This window comes from Aplysia californica, unplaced genomic scaffold (genome assembly GCF_000002075.1).
Source record: "Aplysia californica isolate F4 #8 unplaced genomic scaffold, AplCal3.0 scaffold00200, whole genome shotgun sequence".
Lineage (NCBI taxonomy): Eukaryota > Metazoa > Mollusca > Gastropoda > Aplysiida > Aplysiidae > Aplysia > Aplysia californica.
The window spans coordinates 1,128,567-1,144,054 of NW_004797470.1; the positions used below are offsets into that span (position 1 = coordinate 1,128,567).

At 40.1% G+C, this 15,488-nt stretch overlaps 1 protein-coding gene across 1 annotated transcript in view; it reads right to left on the reverse strand.

The window, feature by feature from the left end:
* The window catches only part of LOC101860739 (prolyl 3-hydroxylase 1), a gene marked incomplete at its 5' end in the record, with an annotated part of 35,694 nt that overhangs the window by 3,131 nt on the left and 17,075 nt on the right, over positions 1-15,488 (reverse strand). The window contains 5 exon segments of the mRNA XM_013082933.2: positions 712-784; positions 2,095-2,209; positions 2,734-2,884; positions 7,301-7,414; positions 13,134-13,229. Coding sequence (XP_012938387.1) covers positions 712-784; positions 2,095-2,209; positions 2,734-2,884; positions 7,301-7,414; positions 13,134-13,229 — 549 coding nt within the window.

Sequence of the window (15,488 nt, forward strand, 5' to 3'; positions counted from 1 at the left end):
AGACAGACAGACAGACAGACAGACAGACAGACAGACAGACAGACAGACAGACAGAAACAACAGAGGGACAGAAAAAAGTAGGACCTACCCGTGGCACCCTCCAACCATCAACTATTTAAAAGAAATTCAGTAAAGAAGTGAAAGGAGCTGACCACATAATGTCTACATAACATTGACAAAGAAATCACAAGACAAAAAAGTTTTAGCACTCAAAAACACAAAAATTTTAATTCACAGTTCGATGTCAAGTAGGCAACATTCTCTTCAGACAACAGAAAAATTTGTTAGTTTAAGTAAAAAGAATCACATCAATTCTGTAAAGATCATACCATCATTTAAGTGCTCTACTGCAAAACATAACATGTGGCTTGCTTGACCCATGCTTTTTCACTGTGAGCCAAATTTAGCAGCTCAAAAAAACAAATCTCTTCAGCTCAAGAGTCTTCAAACTCACACAGATAATTACTTATAATGTCCCACACCATCAGATAGGAAATTCATTTTCTTGCATTTTGACATGTACCAATTGTGACTTTCCCCAAGCCAAAATTAGAGAGAAGAAATTATATTTTATTCCAGTAACAGAAAGGAAAAACTGGACACCAGAATGGCATGATCACGGTTAGGAAAATGGTATGATATGGAAAGAGATGATGCTAGGAAAAAACAAGATTAATACACAGGAACGACAGAAGGGAAAAAGATCCTTACCTGTTCACTTTTGTTGGAATGTGCAAAAAAGAACTCTCCTCCTTCAAAGTCAGCATTCAGGTAAAGTATGGCACTAGAAAGGAGGGGAGGGGTGGAGGGTGGGGGGAGGGAAGAGGAATAAAGAAAAAAAGATCCATGAAGCGACTGTCAAGGGAAATAAACCCCTTGTCACTTAGCATGAATAAACAACATCTTGACGGTTCTAGGCCCAATTTATTCCTAACATTAAAGAACAGGATTCCTTTATTGCTAAAAATCCAACAAGGGACAAAAAGAAGGAAAAAAAAAGTAAGGCTAACCAGCGGCGTCTTCCAACCATTTGCAAACTAGCTAGAACAGAATGCATCATTCAAAAGGTCTATACTGGAGCTCGAAGTCGTTAACTGGCCTCATCAACAAGGGGGAGGTTACGGCCTCCCTCCCCTTATACAACAAATGGGTTAATTTGCCGAGTATTGATATGTGCCTTTTACAAAAAACACTAGTGCCTTTGATAAAGCAATTTGACCGTAAAATAATTAAAGTATATATTATAATGTATTAAATGATATTCTCATTGCTCTCTATTCCCCCCCCCCTCTCCCTCTCTTTCCTTCTCTCTCTGTCTCTCTTTCTCTCTCTCTATTTCTCCCCTCTCTCTGTCTCTCTCTGTCTCCCTCTGTCTCCCTTCTCTCCTCCCTCCCTCCCTCTCCCTGTCTCCCTCCCTCTCCTTGTTTCCCTCTCCCTCCCTCGCCTATAGTCTCTCTGTGTAAAGGCTGGGTAGTCCTTGGTACAGGATCTATCAGGCTGTGACAGACAATTGTCCACATGTCTGCCTCCCATTCTCTCTCTCTTTCTCCCTCTCTCTCTTTCTCCCTCTCTCTCTCTCTCCCTCTCCTCTCTCTCTCTCTCTCTCTCTCTCTCTCTCTCTCTCTCTCTCTCTCTCTCTCTCTCTCTCTCTCTCTCTCTCTCTCTCTCTCTCTCTCTCCCCCTCTCCCTTCAGCCATCAGATTGCAAACAACTGTCTGCATGTCTCCCTCCTTCTTTCTCTCTCCTCTCTCTCTATCTCTCCCTCTCTCTCCCTTCCTCTCCCTCCCTCCCTCACCTGTAGTCTCTCTGTGTAAAGGCTGGGTAGTCCTTGGTACAAGACCCATCAGGCTGCACCAGAAGTTGTTCACATGTATGTCTCCCATTCTCTCTCCCTCTCTCTCTCCTCTCTCTTTGTCCTTTTCTCCCTCTCACTCTCTGGCTCTTTCTCTCTCCCTCCCTCTCCCGCCTCCCCCTCTCCCTCCAGCCATCAGATTGCAAACAACTGTCAGCATGTCTCCCTCCTTCTTTCTCTCTCCTCTCTCTATCTCTCTCTATCTCTCCCTCTCTCTCCCTTCCTCTCCCTCCCTCCCTCACCTGTAGTCTCTCTGTGTAAAGGCTGGGTAGTCCTTGGTACAGGACCCATCAGGCTGCAGCAGACAGTTGTCCGCGTGTACGGGATGGCTCAGGTCTTGCCGCTGACTTTTGCTATCTGCAACACAGACAGTACTGTAGAGAAGCATATCTTGTCCTAAGAGTTTTACGGCACTTGCGACAGGACATGTGTGTGTCATTAAAGTAAAAGACACACACAAAAAATCCATGTCTGACATACCAGGACATGTGTGTGTCATTAAAGTGACACAGTAAAACCCATCTCCAGCACACCAGGACCAGTGTGATTTTTAGTTTTAGTAAAAGTTTTACGGCACTTGCAACACAATAAGGTCATATAAGTGCCGAAGATTAGAGGTGTTACAAGAGAGTAACAAACACAAAAAAAGAAGGAGCGGAGATTAAGACGATAGATGTTTGATAGGAAAGAGGAAGCAAACCACACCAGAGCACCCACCAATCCCCCACGACTAGTGTGTGTAGCTTAAATAACAGACAGACAAACCTATAAACTCTGGCACCACAACACATCAGATATATATAGTTACAGTAACTAAAAAAATAATGCACACATCTCCAACACCCCAAGACAAATGCGTGCGTAACACAAGACAAACCCACCATCTATGGCAGTCCGACACACCAGGTGAGTGTAGTCAAAGTACAGAGGCTTGGTCAGGTTAAAGTACTTCTCCACCAGCAAACGCGCGTCTTCACTCAGCTCCAAGAACGCGCGCAAGCCGAAGGTAGAGATCATGCCCATGTGCATCAGCTGGCAGGAGACCGACAGATATGTCACTGACAAAACACATGTGTCACTGACAAACAAACATGTGGCTGACAAACAAATATGTCGCTGACAAACAAATAATTTAAATATATCACTGACAGGCTCACTTAAAAGACCTGACACATCCACCTCATGAATAAACAACATGTTGAAGGCTCCTGGCACAAACCATCCCTAACATCAAAGTTCAATATTCCTACACTGCAAAATCCTACAGTTCAAAACTGATATAATTTTCCATCACCTCTCAGAACATCCAGATATGTGAACAAATATTTTTCAACACTTGAAAATTAATGAGACAGGACATTCTCAATGTTCATTCAAACTACCAGCACAAGATAGCTCTGTTTCTGTTTCAGAGGGTAGAATCGACCTTTCCTGAGTGTTCCTGTTTGTACCAGAAGCCATCCATGTACAAAAGTTAACAATCAGTAACTATAAGGCGTTTGTCTGGCTGTTTATCCTAACTACTAGTATTAGAAAAGTTCCTCTGCATTAAGACCCTCCAAGTTATGACTTCCTCACAGATATACTCCTATTATAACTTATTTTTGTACTTAATATTCCCTTGTCTGCATAAACAAACCTGTGAACAAATGCACAGATTACAACCTGATTGTGTTTAGGAGGTTAATTTTAAAAATTTTACGACCATGGAAATTCAGCAGGCAATCTGTACTGAATTCCTAATGTAATTAACAATAATTCACGCGCCCCGTCGACAAAATTTTGATAATATAGGAGGCATGCTTCAACCCTGCCTGTCAGTGGTCAGAGCCAACCTAAGATACAACATCCCAACAGAGAGATGGAGATATCGATAAAAATTCTCCCCACATCAGAATCAAACTCAAGTCTTCTGTATGCCATGACCAAATGCCTAATTTCTACACCAATAACACCTATACTAAATTCTTTTTATGGAACACAGAAAAAAAGTTATATGTGAAACCCCGGCAACAAAAAATACCAAACTGCAAGAATGACGACTAAGAACATCATCTTGAGATTTATAACCTATGCTCCCTTAGTGTATGGGTTTAATGCCCCAATCAACACGAGACTTCCGAATTGTACGTTCGTCTCTGATAGGACCGAGCCAATTAATGGGTTGAGAGTCTTAAAAACTCCACAAAACAACAAGAGTCCAAGAACGCCCGGTGTGGGATTTGAACCAGGGTCATCTGCTCCGCAGTCCAGCATGATACCAACTGGGTTAATAGAGTACCCTAAACATAGAGCTTGCTTTTGAGCGGGGATTTGTGCTATACAAATGCTATCACTTATTATTATTAACTGCAATAGAATAAAGGCAGAAAGAAGAAACTCTTGCTGTTTTTTCAGCAGTGCATAACATTTACCTGTTTGAGTCAATCTGTATGTAGTGGTACATCTACACTTTGCATATATCGTCACCTCAGAACTAGTTTGTCCAAAGTTTACTTAACCCTATCCGTACGTTGTGTTTTACTGTCGTATCCATATGACATGGGGAACGCTGAGCCACCACTTTCCAAAGAGGAAATTTACTCGTTAATCCAATCCGTACATTTTGCATAGCAGTCTGTAAAAATGATTTTTTTGGAGAAATACTGAAAGTTTCAAATAGATCTTCCTAATAGAAGTATTCTAAAATGTGAAGAATACAACCCTGGGGGTAAAAAATGACCCCAGGGCGTACAGATAGGGTTAAATAAAGAAGCACTTTGGAAAAAAATAGTTCTGAGACAATGATGATATACACTCACTCGAGACTTGTCTCTCCCCCCCCCCCCCCCCCCACCCCCACCCCCAACCGACCTACTACAACCACCTGCCTTATAACACTTCATCTACTACTCACAAAAGGAAGTCATAACTCGGAGAGGCCTGAGAAGCTTCAAATTAAGAAATTGTTAATATATTAAATAAGCGTAAAATAGCAATTACACTAAAGCGAACATAAAAAATGAAAATATTACTGAAATGTAAAATAATCTATAAATAAACAGTGTTCGTGCGTCTTAGTACTACAGCTAAAGAGGTAAAGTGAGTTCAATTTTGGCCATGTTGCCAAGTGTTTACTGTATCAAAGAAAAGAAACATTAATTTCCATTCTATAGCTAGATTTATCTGTCTAACTAGTTGTCAAAGTCAAAACGGTGAACACAATGATCAAATCCAGATAGCATGGTGTGTACTCTGGGCTCACAGATACTGATGGTACAATAGTCTATGTCTGTGCACAACTGCAGACAGACCTACTGTCTACATAGTGAAATAGCTTCTCCTTCAATGTGCATACTGTAAAAAAGCTTCTCCTCCAATGTTCATATTGTAAAATAGCTTCTCCTCTAGCATTCATACTGTAAAATAGCTTCTCCTCCAATGTGCATACTGTAAAATAGCTTCTCCTCCAATGTGCATACTGTAAAATAGCTTCTCCTCCAATGTGCATACTGTAAAATAGCTTCTCCTCCAATGTTCATACTGTAAAATAGCTTCTCCTCTGACGTCCATACTGTAAAATAGCTTCTCCTCTAACGTTCATACTGTAAAATTGCTTCTTTCTCCAATGTGCATACTGTAAAATAGCTTCTCCTCTGACGTCCATACTGTAAAATAGCTTCTCCTCTAACGTTCAGACTGTAAAATTGCTTCTTCTCCAATGTTCATGCTGTAAAATAGCTTCTCCTCCAATGTTCATATTGTAATATAGCTTCTCCTATTACAATAATTTTGAACAATTCTCTCTTCCAAATTTTTTCCTACTCAATGACTGTACAGAATAATAGTAGATGGAATGACATCCGTTGAAAAAAACACTTCTTTATAGAATACGTTTATCCTATGATTACAGCGAACTTGCCAGATATCTTCATAAACAAGCCACTTGATATCCCCTCCTCCCCCGAACCCCTCTTTTTTGTTACTACCCTTGAAAGATAAGTGTGTGAAGCTTAGAGAAAACCCATCGAAAGACAGGACAGCATTATTCTGAAAGCCATTTGCAAAAATAACCATAAAGGTAGGTTTGTTCCTCAAAATATGAACACTAAAACATTTTGTTTCTCATTTTTAAATATCTTAATAATTTTGTTAAACAAACAAGCAAAACGATGAGACAAAGCAGCAGAATTCTAAGTAGTATAAAAATAAATACAAAATATAGCAAAATGAAAATACAAAAAGTAACAAACTGAGAACGTAGAATGTAATAAACAGACTGAGAATGTAACATCCCACCACAGGGACAGGTTTTCTCGCAGCCACACACACTTGGTGAGTAAACAAATCCTGAACAGAAATCACAAACTAGAAGGCACAGGGAGTGAGTAAGTGCCATTATCTACGAAATAATTTTTTTTTAACGTGAGGCAAAAGCAAAGGAAGTAAAAATCTGACCAAAGAATGAAAGCGTAGCGAAATATTTCCCTAAAGACAACCTCAGCGAGAAACTGCATCTTTAGCCTCGCTTCATAATGGGGATTTTCTTTGTTTTGAGAAAAAGAAGAGGGTAGAAAAAAACCTTTCCATAGACCTCGCAACATCCCAAACACCAATGATGAAGGACTCTCTTTTATAACAACAGGGATGAGCTCAACCTTCTTTTCAATATGCTGAGCTTTTTAACAACAGGAGTGGAAAGTAAAACAAGAAAGTTTTATCTTAGAATAAAGTAAACAATAAAATTTCACAGCATTTTTTTTTCTAATCAGGAACACCAAATATTCATATTTTTTCTGATTCTCAATACTGCTCATCCCTGAAAGAACAAAATTTTTTCTTGCCAAAAGTGGCTCAGATGTCAGTCCCCCAAAATGAGCAAGACAATTTATCCTCCAAACAACATTGGTCTGTGACAACATTGCACAAGTCCACAAGATGGGACCAACTACCAAATCATTAGTAAAGCATTAGTGAGAGAAATACTACTGTCTACACACCTGAAAACATCCTTCATGCCGATACGTTAAGTGTGCGTGCTTCAGAGAATCGGCAAGTTTGTCTTCCGACACGCTCACGATTACCTCGCCACTTGAACTCATTCAAATACTAAAAACTCAAAAGTGAAAATATTGGTGTCAAACAGAACCATGCTCTGTTGCAAATTACTCGACTTACTCGGCCATCCAGTTTTGTGGCACCAAATATTTAACCTTACCTTAACATGGATCATTGAAATAGGCAATATGTATCTTACACTTTTACTCCTTGACTTACACCCTTGTTCTCCGACTACATCATGTGTGTCAAAGACACATTAATTTACAGCATAATAATTTTGTAGGAGAATCAAAGTATCAGCATTCATTTTCATGCTTGAAAGAGACTTAATAGTAGAAAAGCAGAAAGGTGGGTAATCTCACTCAAAAGAGGAGACAAAAAACACTTCTGGTATTCTGATATACTAACCTTGGAAGCCCTATAAATAGTGATGCCTTGGTACAATTCATGTTCGGTGTGAGGAGAGACGAAGAAGGTTTTCGATTTGAGGTGGTCATACCCGTCACCAACTAGAGCCCCACTCTACAAGCAGCACAATAAGAAAAAGCAAGCCAAATGAAAGTATGATGGAAAAAAAGAAATATGATGTAGTTCAGGGAGGGGGAGCAGGGGGGAGGTACATTATGCCACTGCTTTCACTTCAAATGGCTGTCGAGGGGAGGTCATCTAGGTCAAATCAAAGCCATTCTTGCGCTAGGAGGAAGGAAAACCAACAAAACAATGTCTAATAAGGCAAGTCTATTTTTATTTTTCAAAACAAGCTCATTCATTCTTCAACAAGACCTTCTCAGTCTGTCTTTCAAGGGAAGAATAGTTCACACACACACATACATGAAGGCAGCAGCACTCTCTTTCAGCCTGAAAAGAAAGTCTCGACACACGTAAAATCTGTTCACAAATCTCAGCCTTCCACACCCTTCTACATAATCACCTGCTTGGGAGAACTTCAACACTGCATTAGCATGCTTCCTCCCCCCCCCCCCAAACCACACAAATCCCAATAAACTACTGTCCCTCTGCAATCTGCACATGACACTATGTCAAATTGCAAGCCATAGTTCTATTTCATAACAATATTCAGAAAAGACCAATAGAGTCAACTTCTCTTTCACAACATACAAGGAAATCACATGACATCATCAAAGAGCAACTTTTGCCCTTCATGAAACGTCTTGAGCACTCACTCAGAAACAGAATTGCCACGTCTACTTTCAAGGTGCATTCTAACACACAACTTGTACAATTCTGACACCACCCAAATATCCAACCAACTGATGACTGGCATGATCAGCAAGCCAACCCTTTCATGAATCCTGGAGAAGAGGAAGGAGCAGCTATGGCATTTTTTTACCACCTGCAATGATACCTCCTATCCTCCAACCAAAGAGAAAAAAGAACGACACCATCCGCATCATGTCAATACTAAGATTTGCTTCATGTCGACACTTCAGGAACCAGATTGACACAGCCATCCTGCACCATTTTGACACCATTTTGACATCATTCACACCATTCTGACATGACTTGCATCGTTTTGGCACCCCTTGAGTCATCCAACAGTATAATCAAACTCATCTCCTTTCAATAGTGAACAGCCTTTTGAACAGGTGAAAACAGAGACACCGACAGAAAGCTCTTGGGTTAATTGCGACAGGAAAAGGAAAATGGAAAAGAACGTTGGAAGGAGAAAAAAATGAGAAAGGTTTGAGGTATTGGTTATTCAGTCATTATAATATTGCCACAGGATATCAAAGGAGAAATGAGGGCATACAGCTACGACAGAGCAAGCAGCAAATCCTGAAAACGTCAAGAACAGAAGATCCAACATCCAGACCAGCAATTTCCAGTGCATGTTCGTTTGTGTGAGGGTTTGAGTGTGTTCATATGTGTGTGTGTGTGGGGGGGGGGGGATTGGAGGGGTGGGGGGGTAGCTCTCTCTCTATGAAAGAAAATATTTACCAGGAGCAGGAAGACAGGTGGTGAGCCATTCAAAGGCAAATATCAACAAAAGATTTTTTTTCTTTCATTGAAAAGTATATTTCTTCTTCTTTTTTTTTTCAAACTGTTTAGGTTCCCTCCAGGATAACAGATTTCAAATCCTGAAATAATTGGCAGGCCAATATGAGACACAACTCACTCAGAAATAAATTCATTATTCAAGGACACATTCTTTACTATCAAAAGGTGGAGGGGGGGGGGATCAGACCATAAACAGAAAAGAAGGAAAAGTTCATAGCAGGGGATAAAAGTTGTAAAATGCTGGTCTAGGCGAAGGAGTTAAGGTGAGGAAAGAATCTTGAGATGAGAACAATGAGAAAAAATAATAAATCAAAATAGCAATTCATATAATTTTTGCTTTGTGTCCACCCCTGGAATAGAACAATCCTGAAAAAAAAATCAATTGAATAACAGTCACAGATTTAAACAACCGGAAGATTAGAAAAGATTTTTTTTAAAAACAACTCCCATTGGTCAGCGGAGGCGAGGCATTGAGACCAAAAATCTAGAGCAAGCTGGCAGGTACGGAAAAGATAAATACACACCGCTATAGTTTTTATAATGAGGAAAACTACAATAAACACCAATAGCCTGAGCAGAATATACAACCAGAAGCAAAAAAAAGAGAGAGAGAAAGCTCTACATCGTCACTGCATTCAACAGCTGTTTTTTTTTTAACTTTGTCTACGTTATTTGTTTTGTTTGTTTATTTGTTTGGGTTTTTTTGTTTGTTACTTATTTTGTTTTCATTTGAATCTAAGTTTTTGAGTGCTGGTCTCCTGAACCATCAGGCTCTGCACACCAGAGCACCCATCAACCACCCACACACCTGAGTTCCTGATGGAAAACGTGTAGATAATCTGGTTTTAACCCCTTCACAGTGAGGAGTATTGTTTGGTGAGTGGAAAGGCAATGGTTAAAGTGCGTTGCATAGTGTGCTTGAGCTTTGAGGGTTAATAATTTAAACACTCAACTAAAATCTATGCTGACAGCTGATTATTTCAAACAGATGGTACTTGTGACAATTACATGAGAAAACATGTTTAAAAAGAAGGAAATATTGTGAGACAAAGTGGGAACAGCACACCGGCCTCAGGTATTACGACCAGGTTTATTTTCTGCGACATAAGAACGGAACTCTTTGGCTCTACAGTCATGAACAGGAAAAATACGTCTATAAATCTACAGAAGCTCAGTGCATTTTCATAGTTCATGTTTTGGGGTTTTTAAGGCTTTGATATGGCATTGCATGGTGTGGGTTCAAGTCCCCTTTCAAACCTTTAGGAACTTTTTAAAAGGTGAAATGGGAAGGGGTGTTCATAGTGTTTTTGTTGGGTCTTTTTTTTTTGTCTTTTTTTTTGTCTTTTTTTTTGGAGGGGGGGAGGGGCATTAGCGTCTGCTTACCACATCAGCCTTCTGCAGTGAGAGACAACAGAGAAAAATATACACAGAGGGGGAAAGAAGGTCTTTGTTGGTTGGAAAAGAAAAGAGGCGCATCAACACAATAATGGTCATTTAGTACTGCGACTAAGAAGGTACACAGATGCTGGGAATGTCTCTTATTCTTTATTTGGGAAAGCAGGCTGAGAAGGAGATACAAGCCGACAGCAGAGGCTGTTTTGTGAATACAGACAAGCTGATAGAGACAGAGCTGAGAGAGTTTGTTCGCTTTGAGCTGGGGGGGGGGGTGAAAAAAACATCGACAAGATTTTCGTACTCTTTTAGTGCAGGAAAATGTGAGACAGTCGGGCAGACGTGATAGAGGTTGTGGCAAGGTGTATGATATGCCAACAGAGACGTCTGACGTCCCACGCTACTAGGCGAGAGAATAAAAGACAGACCAAAGATTAGAAGGATTGTGGTTATTGTACGAGAAGGCATGCAGCTGGGCAATAAGTCAGAAGAAGATGGAGAGGAGAGGAGGAGAAGGGCATAGACAGTCTCCTGCAAGGGCTACAGGGGCTGCAAATGACGCAGTAAAAAAAGAAGGGGAGGGTCTTAATTTTCTTTTAAAACACAAAAAGAACATAAATACAAAAACAGCAGTCATTTCGCACAGGACGACAGACAAACAGACAGACACATAGACAGAGTAAAAAAACAGTACCTAACAGTGTCATCTTCTAACCATTCAACCTAAAGAGGCTAAAGCAAAGAAAAAGAATAGGAACTCAAAATGACAGTTGGCTCATAACCAAAGAAAGGAAACGTTTATCATCACATCTTTGATGCACAAAAGTCAGGACAGTTGAGAGACACAAACAGCACTCAACCAGGGCCCTCACTTAACAAATGATCCAACATCATCGTTGTCAAAGGACAATTTTGGGAAAAAGATCCCTTGTCTGTAACCTATATATTGCTTTACACATTACATGAGGGATCGGCTCCATTGTGCCATCAGCGTGGCATATCTCATCTGACAGCTAGGAAATGGGAACGATTGCTTAAACTCTCACTTAAGTGACAGTTTGATTACTATGGCTCTCATGGGATAGAGCGCTCTGTACACGCAATCTATCATTACTATTATTATTCTTATATATTTGACAATCAATTCCCTACCAGAGTCAATCTGTGTTCTGCTCTGTATGTTAAATAGCACCTGACACGGTAAGGGTGTGTCCGCACTACACGCTTTCAGACAAACACCAACATATATGAAAAAAGGTAAAACGCAGAAAACTGTTCTTTTGTTGCTGTTAATCCAGTAGCCTTGAGCATGTGCCCTTCAGCCCAATGCCACGTCAAAAAATGTGAAAATCTTGTTAAAAAATGTGAAAGTCTTCAACGTTTGTTCCTTGCTGCAGTAGGGGGTACTGTCTGTGGTAGGTACGGGAGGAAGAAGTTACCATCAGAGATCCTGCGGTTAAACTGCTCTTCTAAAACACTAAATAAAAGGAACAACTGCGTCGTGTCTACTGATAGGCCTACTAAAAAGTAATTTTCTGTACTTGAATTTTTATGTTGGTTGACGACATCCTTCCAGAAGCAAACAGCACCCAGCACCGCTTTACCTACCCAACTAAGTAGCCCTGGTTATAAGCAGAGAACTTGTGAGTGAGAGAGAAGGTGAGTGATTGAAGGACTGAGTGAGGGAGAAAGTGAGTGAAAGAGAAAAAAAGTGGAGGAGTGAGTGAGTGAGAGAGCGAGCGAGTGAGTGGAGGAGTGCTTTGTGCGCACAAACAGGGTTTGCTGTGCAGGGACTAAGCAGGGTGCCAGAACACAACAGAGAAACAGCTCAACAGAGCAACAGAGGAGATGAAATACAAGAGGGTGGGGGGGGGAGCGCCATGAAAAGGGGAAAGGGGGATAGTCATGGTTTCTCTCAACATTTCTTCTGCATCCTGAAGTGCAATGAGCTGAGAAACAAGACCCTTCTCTAAGTATCGTTGCTTGAACAAAGAAAATAACAAATATCGTCTATCTTGAGTTATTCGTAAAATTTTGGAATGAAAGATTTTTTAACAAGAGAGACAAAATTCTGCTTAAAACCAAAATAATAAAATATGGCTATCTTGATTTTTTTTTTTAAATAAAAGAGACAACATTGAGCCTAAAAACTACCTAAGCCACAAGTCATACATCTGGGAAGATGAACTAGAACTCCACGCTGCCACACCGTCAGGGCAATTCCCTAGCTACGCCGCATTATGCTGAAAGGCACATGCCACTACTGCACCTACACTCACTGATACGACAATATCTAAACGTATATGGTTCCCCGTCCACCACACGTGCAGGGGACACAAATATCTGGGACACTATTCTCCACTGCTAAGACAGTCAGACATACCTCGGCCCACACCAAAAGCCAACAACACTCACAAGGGCTATAAAATACGCAGTAAGAAACGAGTCCACTAAAATGCTTCGATTCCACCACTACAAGGGTCTGCTTGTCTATATCTCTTTTTGTTACTTAACTTACTGCTCACAACTGTCACTTGAAAACCGTTTTCGCTGTCAGTTTAATTTTCTCTTAGATTTTGGTAAACTCTTCATACTTTTAATTTTGAGTAACTGAACGAACACATATGTATATCAATATCATGGGTTTGTCATCTGATTTGAGGAGACCATTTCACCAAAAGTACCCACACCACGTATGCAAGCGTGCACATGAGTGTGCCTGCGTGAGTGTGAGTGTATGCGTGTGTGTGTCTGAGAATGTATGTGTGTGCGTTTGTGTATGTGTATGCCGAACCACAAAAAGACCAGCACCGCATAGCGTGGCAAGTACCTGAGCGACCTGAACTAACGAAAGACCAGCAAACATTTCATTGATGGTGTGGGGAGACTTTTGCCCTTCATAGCCGTCTCCAGCTTTACCCATTTCCTGGAAAGAAAACACATGCAACGAGGTGCAGACTCAGTACTCACTGGGAGGTTAACCAGACGCCAACAACATGCAGAGGTGAATGGAGGCAGACTGAAAGCTTCACAGTGATTAGACTGATGTGAATGACAGTGATGATGATGGGGATCATAGAAATTAACTGTGTTTTTAGATGATGATGATGATGTATGTAAAGGACCCGTGTTTTTAGATGACGATTTTTAATATGTAAACAGTTTACGATGATGATGATGATGATGATGATGATGATGATGATGATGATGATGATGATGATGATGATGAAGATGAGGATGATGATGGTGATGGTGATGGTGATGATGATGATGATGATGATAATGATGATTATTTATGAAGTAACTTTGTTTTTACATGATAACTTTCAATATTGCAATATGTGAACAGTTGCTTATGATGATGAAAATGAAAATAGCAATGATGATGATTAATAAACACCTGAGCTGCTGATTCAAACACCAAGCTATTGGCATTATTTTATTCCTGAGATCGGCATGGTCCTGCATGTTCTTCTTTCCGATGACAGCGAGGATGAAGACAACAGTGGCAATGATGACAATGATGACAATAATGATAATGATTTCAACAGCAAACATTGTCAAAATGAGGTGCTTTCCATTGAGCAAGTACAAAAACTACCCCCTACAGTAGAATTGATGTTCACTGATTTTGTAATTATCACAACCTATATAATTATTGAACGCCATGATCATTTCTCCACTTGAAGCTATTCTTTTTCTTTAGGACAAAAGGGGATGCGAAATTAACTTTTTACGAATGGTGAGTATTTTGCTTCATTTTACGCAGTATGCACCTCATTTCGATGAATCATAAGATGTGTATTTCCATTGACCTTCAGCTCATGACCTTGTCCAAAAAATAACACTGTAGAAAGTAATTATTACGCATTCTACAACAACAACAAAAAAGGTTCAGTAATGTAAATGGTGTGTTCATTACTCTTTTCAAAGAAGCTTCTCTGTCGGCACTAGGTAGAATGAAAAAAAAAAGCTTTTTCAAAGAATGTAGACGATGAACAGGAAGCGACAGTTATCATATTTCTCTGCCTCAGTTCAAGATATCGGTACTCCATACTTTGATGGGGGGAAAAAGACCTTTACACTCATGTGATAGGTATGGATGTTACCTCTCCCTTTCATCGTTCCCTCTATCAGATTTGATTACAAAGTAGAAGAAATATAGTTGCAATTGTAGGAGTTTAACGCCCCCATTAACATAAATTAGATCACTTAGAAGACAGACTTCCTTAACCCTGTCAGTCTAGGCCAACCCACACTAAGAGGAATAACCCACACCATTTAATTCCCCCTTAGGTGAGAGTCACTCTATTTTCTATTGTCCAAATTTTGTCCATCAAAGGAATTGTTGATTCCTCCCAGCCTGACTCGGCCCAGTGACAGAAACATGCAATGTTTGACCCATGATAAGAGAATGTGCACAATCTTTACTATTTCATTATGGAGACTCTACTTCATAAATGAGTGTTTTTGACGATGACTTAAACACTGAAAAAATTTACTTGCTTATAAACTCACACTATGAGGGATATAACTTCCAAACAGACAGAGAGAGATACTAAATTTTTTTAAACTCCCAACACAGAGGATTTCTTCGATGGTAGGCTTGGCTATGATAAAAATACATCCCCGACATTTCTTTTGATCAGAACACAATGTTTTATGTTACTGTTGTACTGTAAAGCGCTCAGAGCCTGTATGGTTGAGCTCTATATAAATGCCCTGTACATTATCATTCAGAGGTAACCTCAGTTTTTTGTTTATTTTCTAGTACAGAACATGTGTCTGAGCCAACCAACATCAGCGGTCAGAATATACTTTTATTTCCACTGAGAACGAAACAATGTGAGCATCAGAAGGCAGCTCAGTGCACGGGAAGTTGAAACAAATGGGTGGCCATTGTTGGCAAAGAATGTGAAAACAAAAGGGTTAAACACCAAAAGCCAAAAACGTCCATCAAAGGCAAGTAGTTACATCTCAAGTGATGTGTGGCTGTGCAGAAAGCACAAGATTGTGCCACAAGTTATTCGAATAAGCGTCATCACAACAGTAAAAGCGTTGAAGCCTTGTCAATAAACCTCAGATATGTTATATGTTATGTGGTGCGTGAGTGTTCGTGTGTGAAGTGTGCATTTGTGAGTGTGTGAAGTGTGTGTGTGTGTGTGTGTGTGTGTGTGTGTGTGTG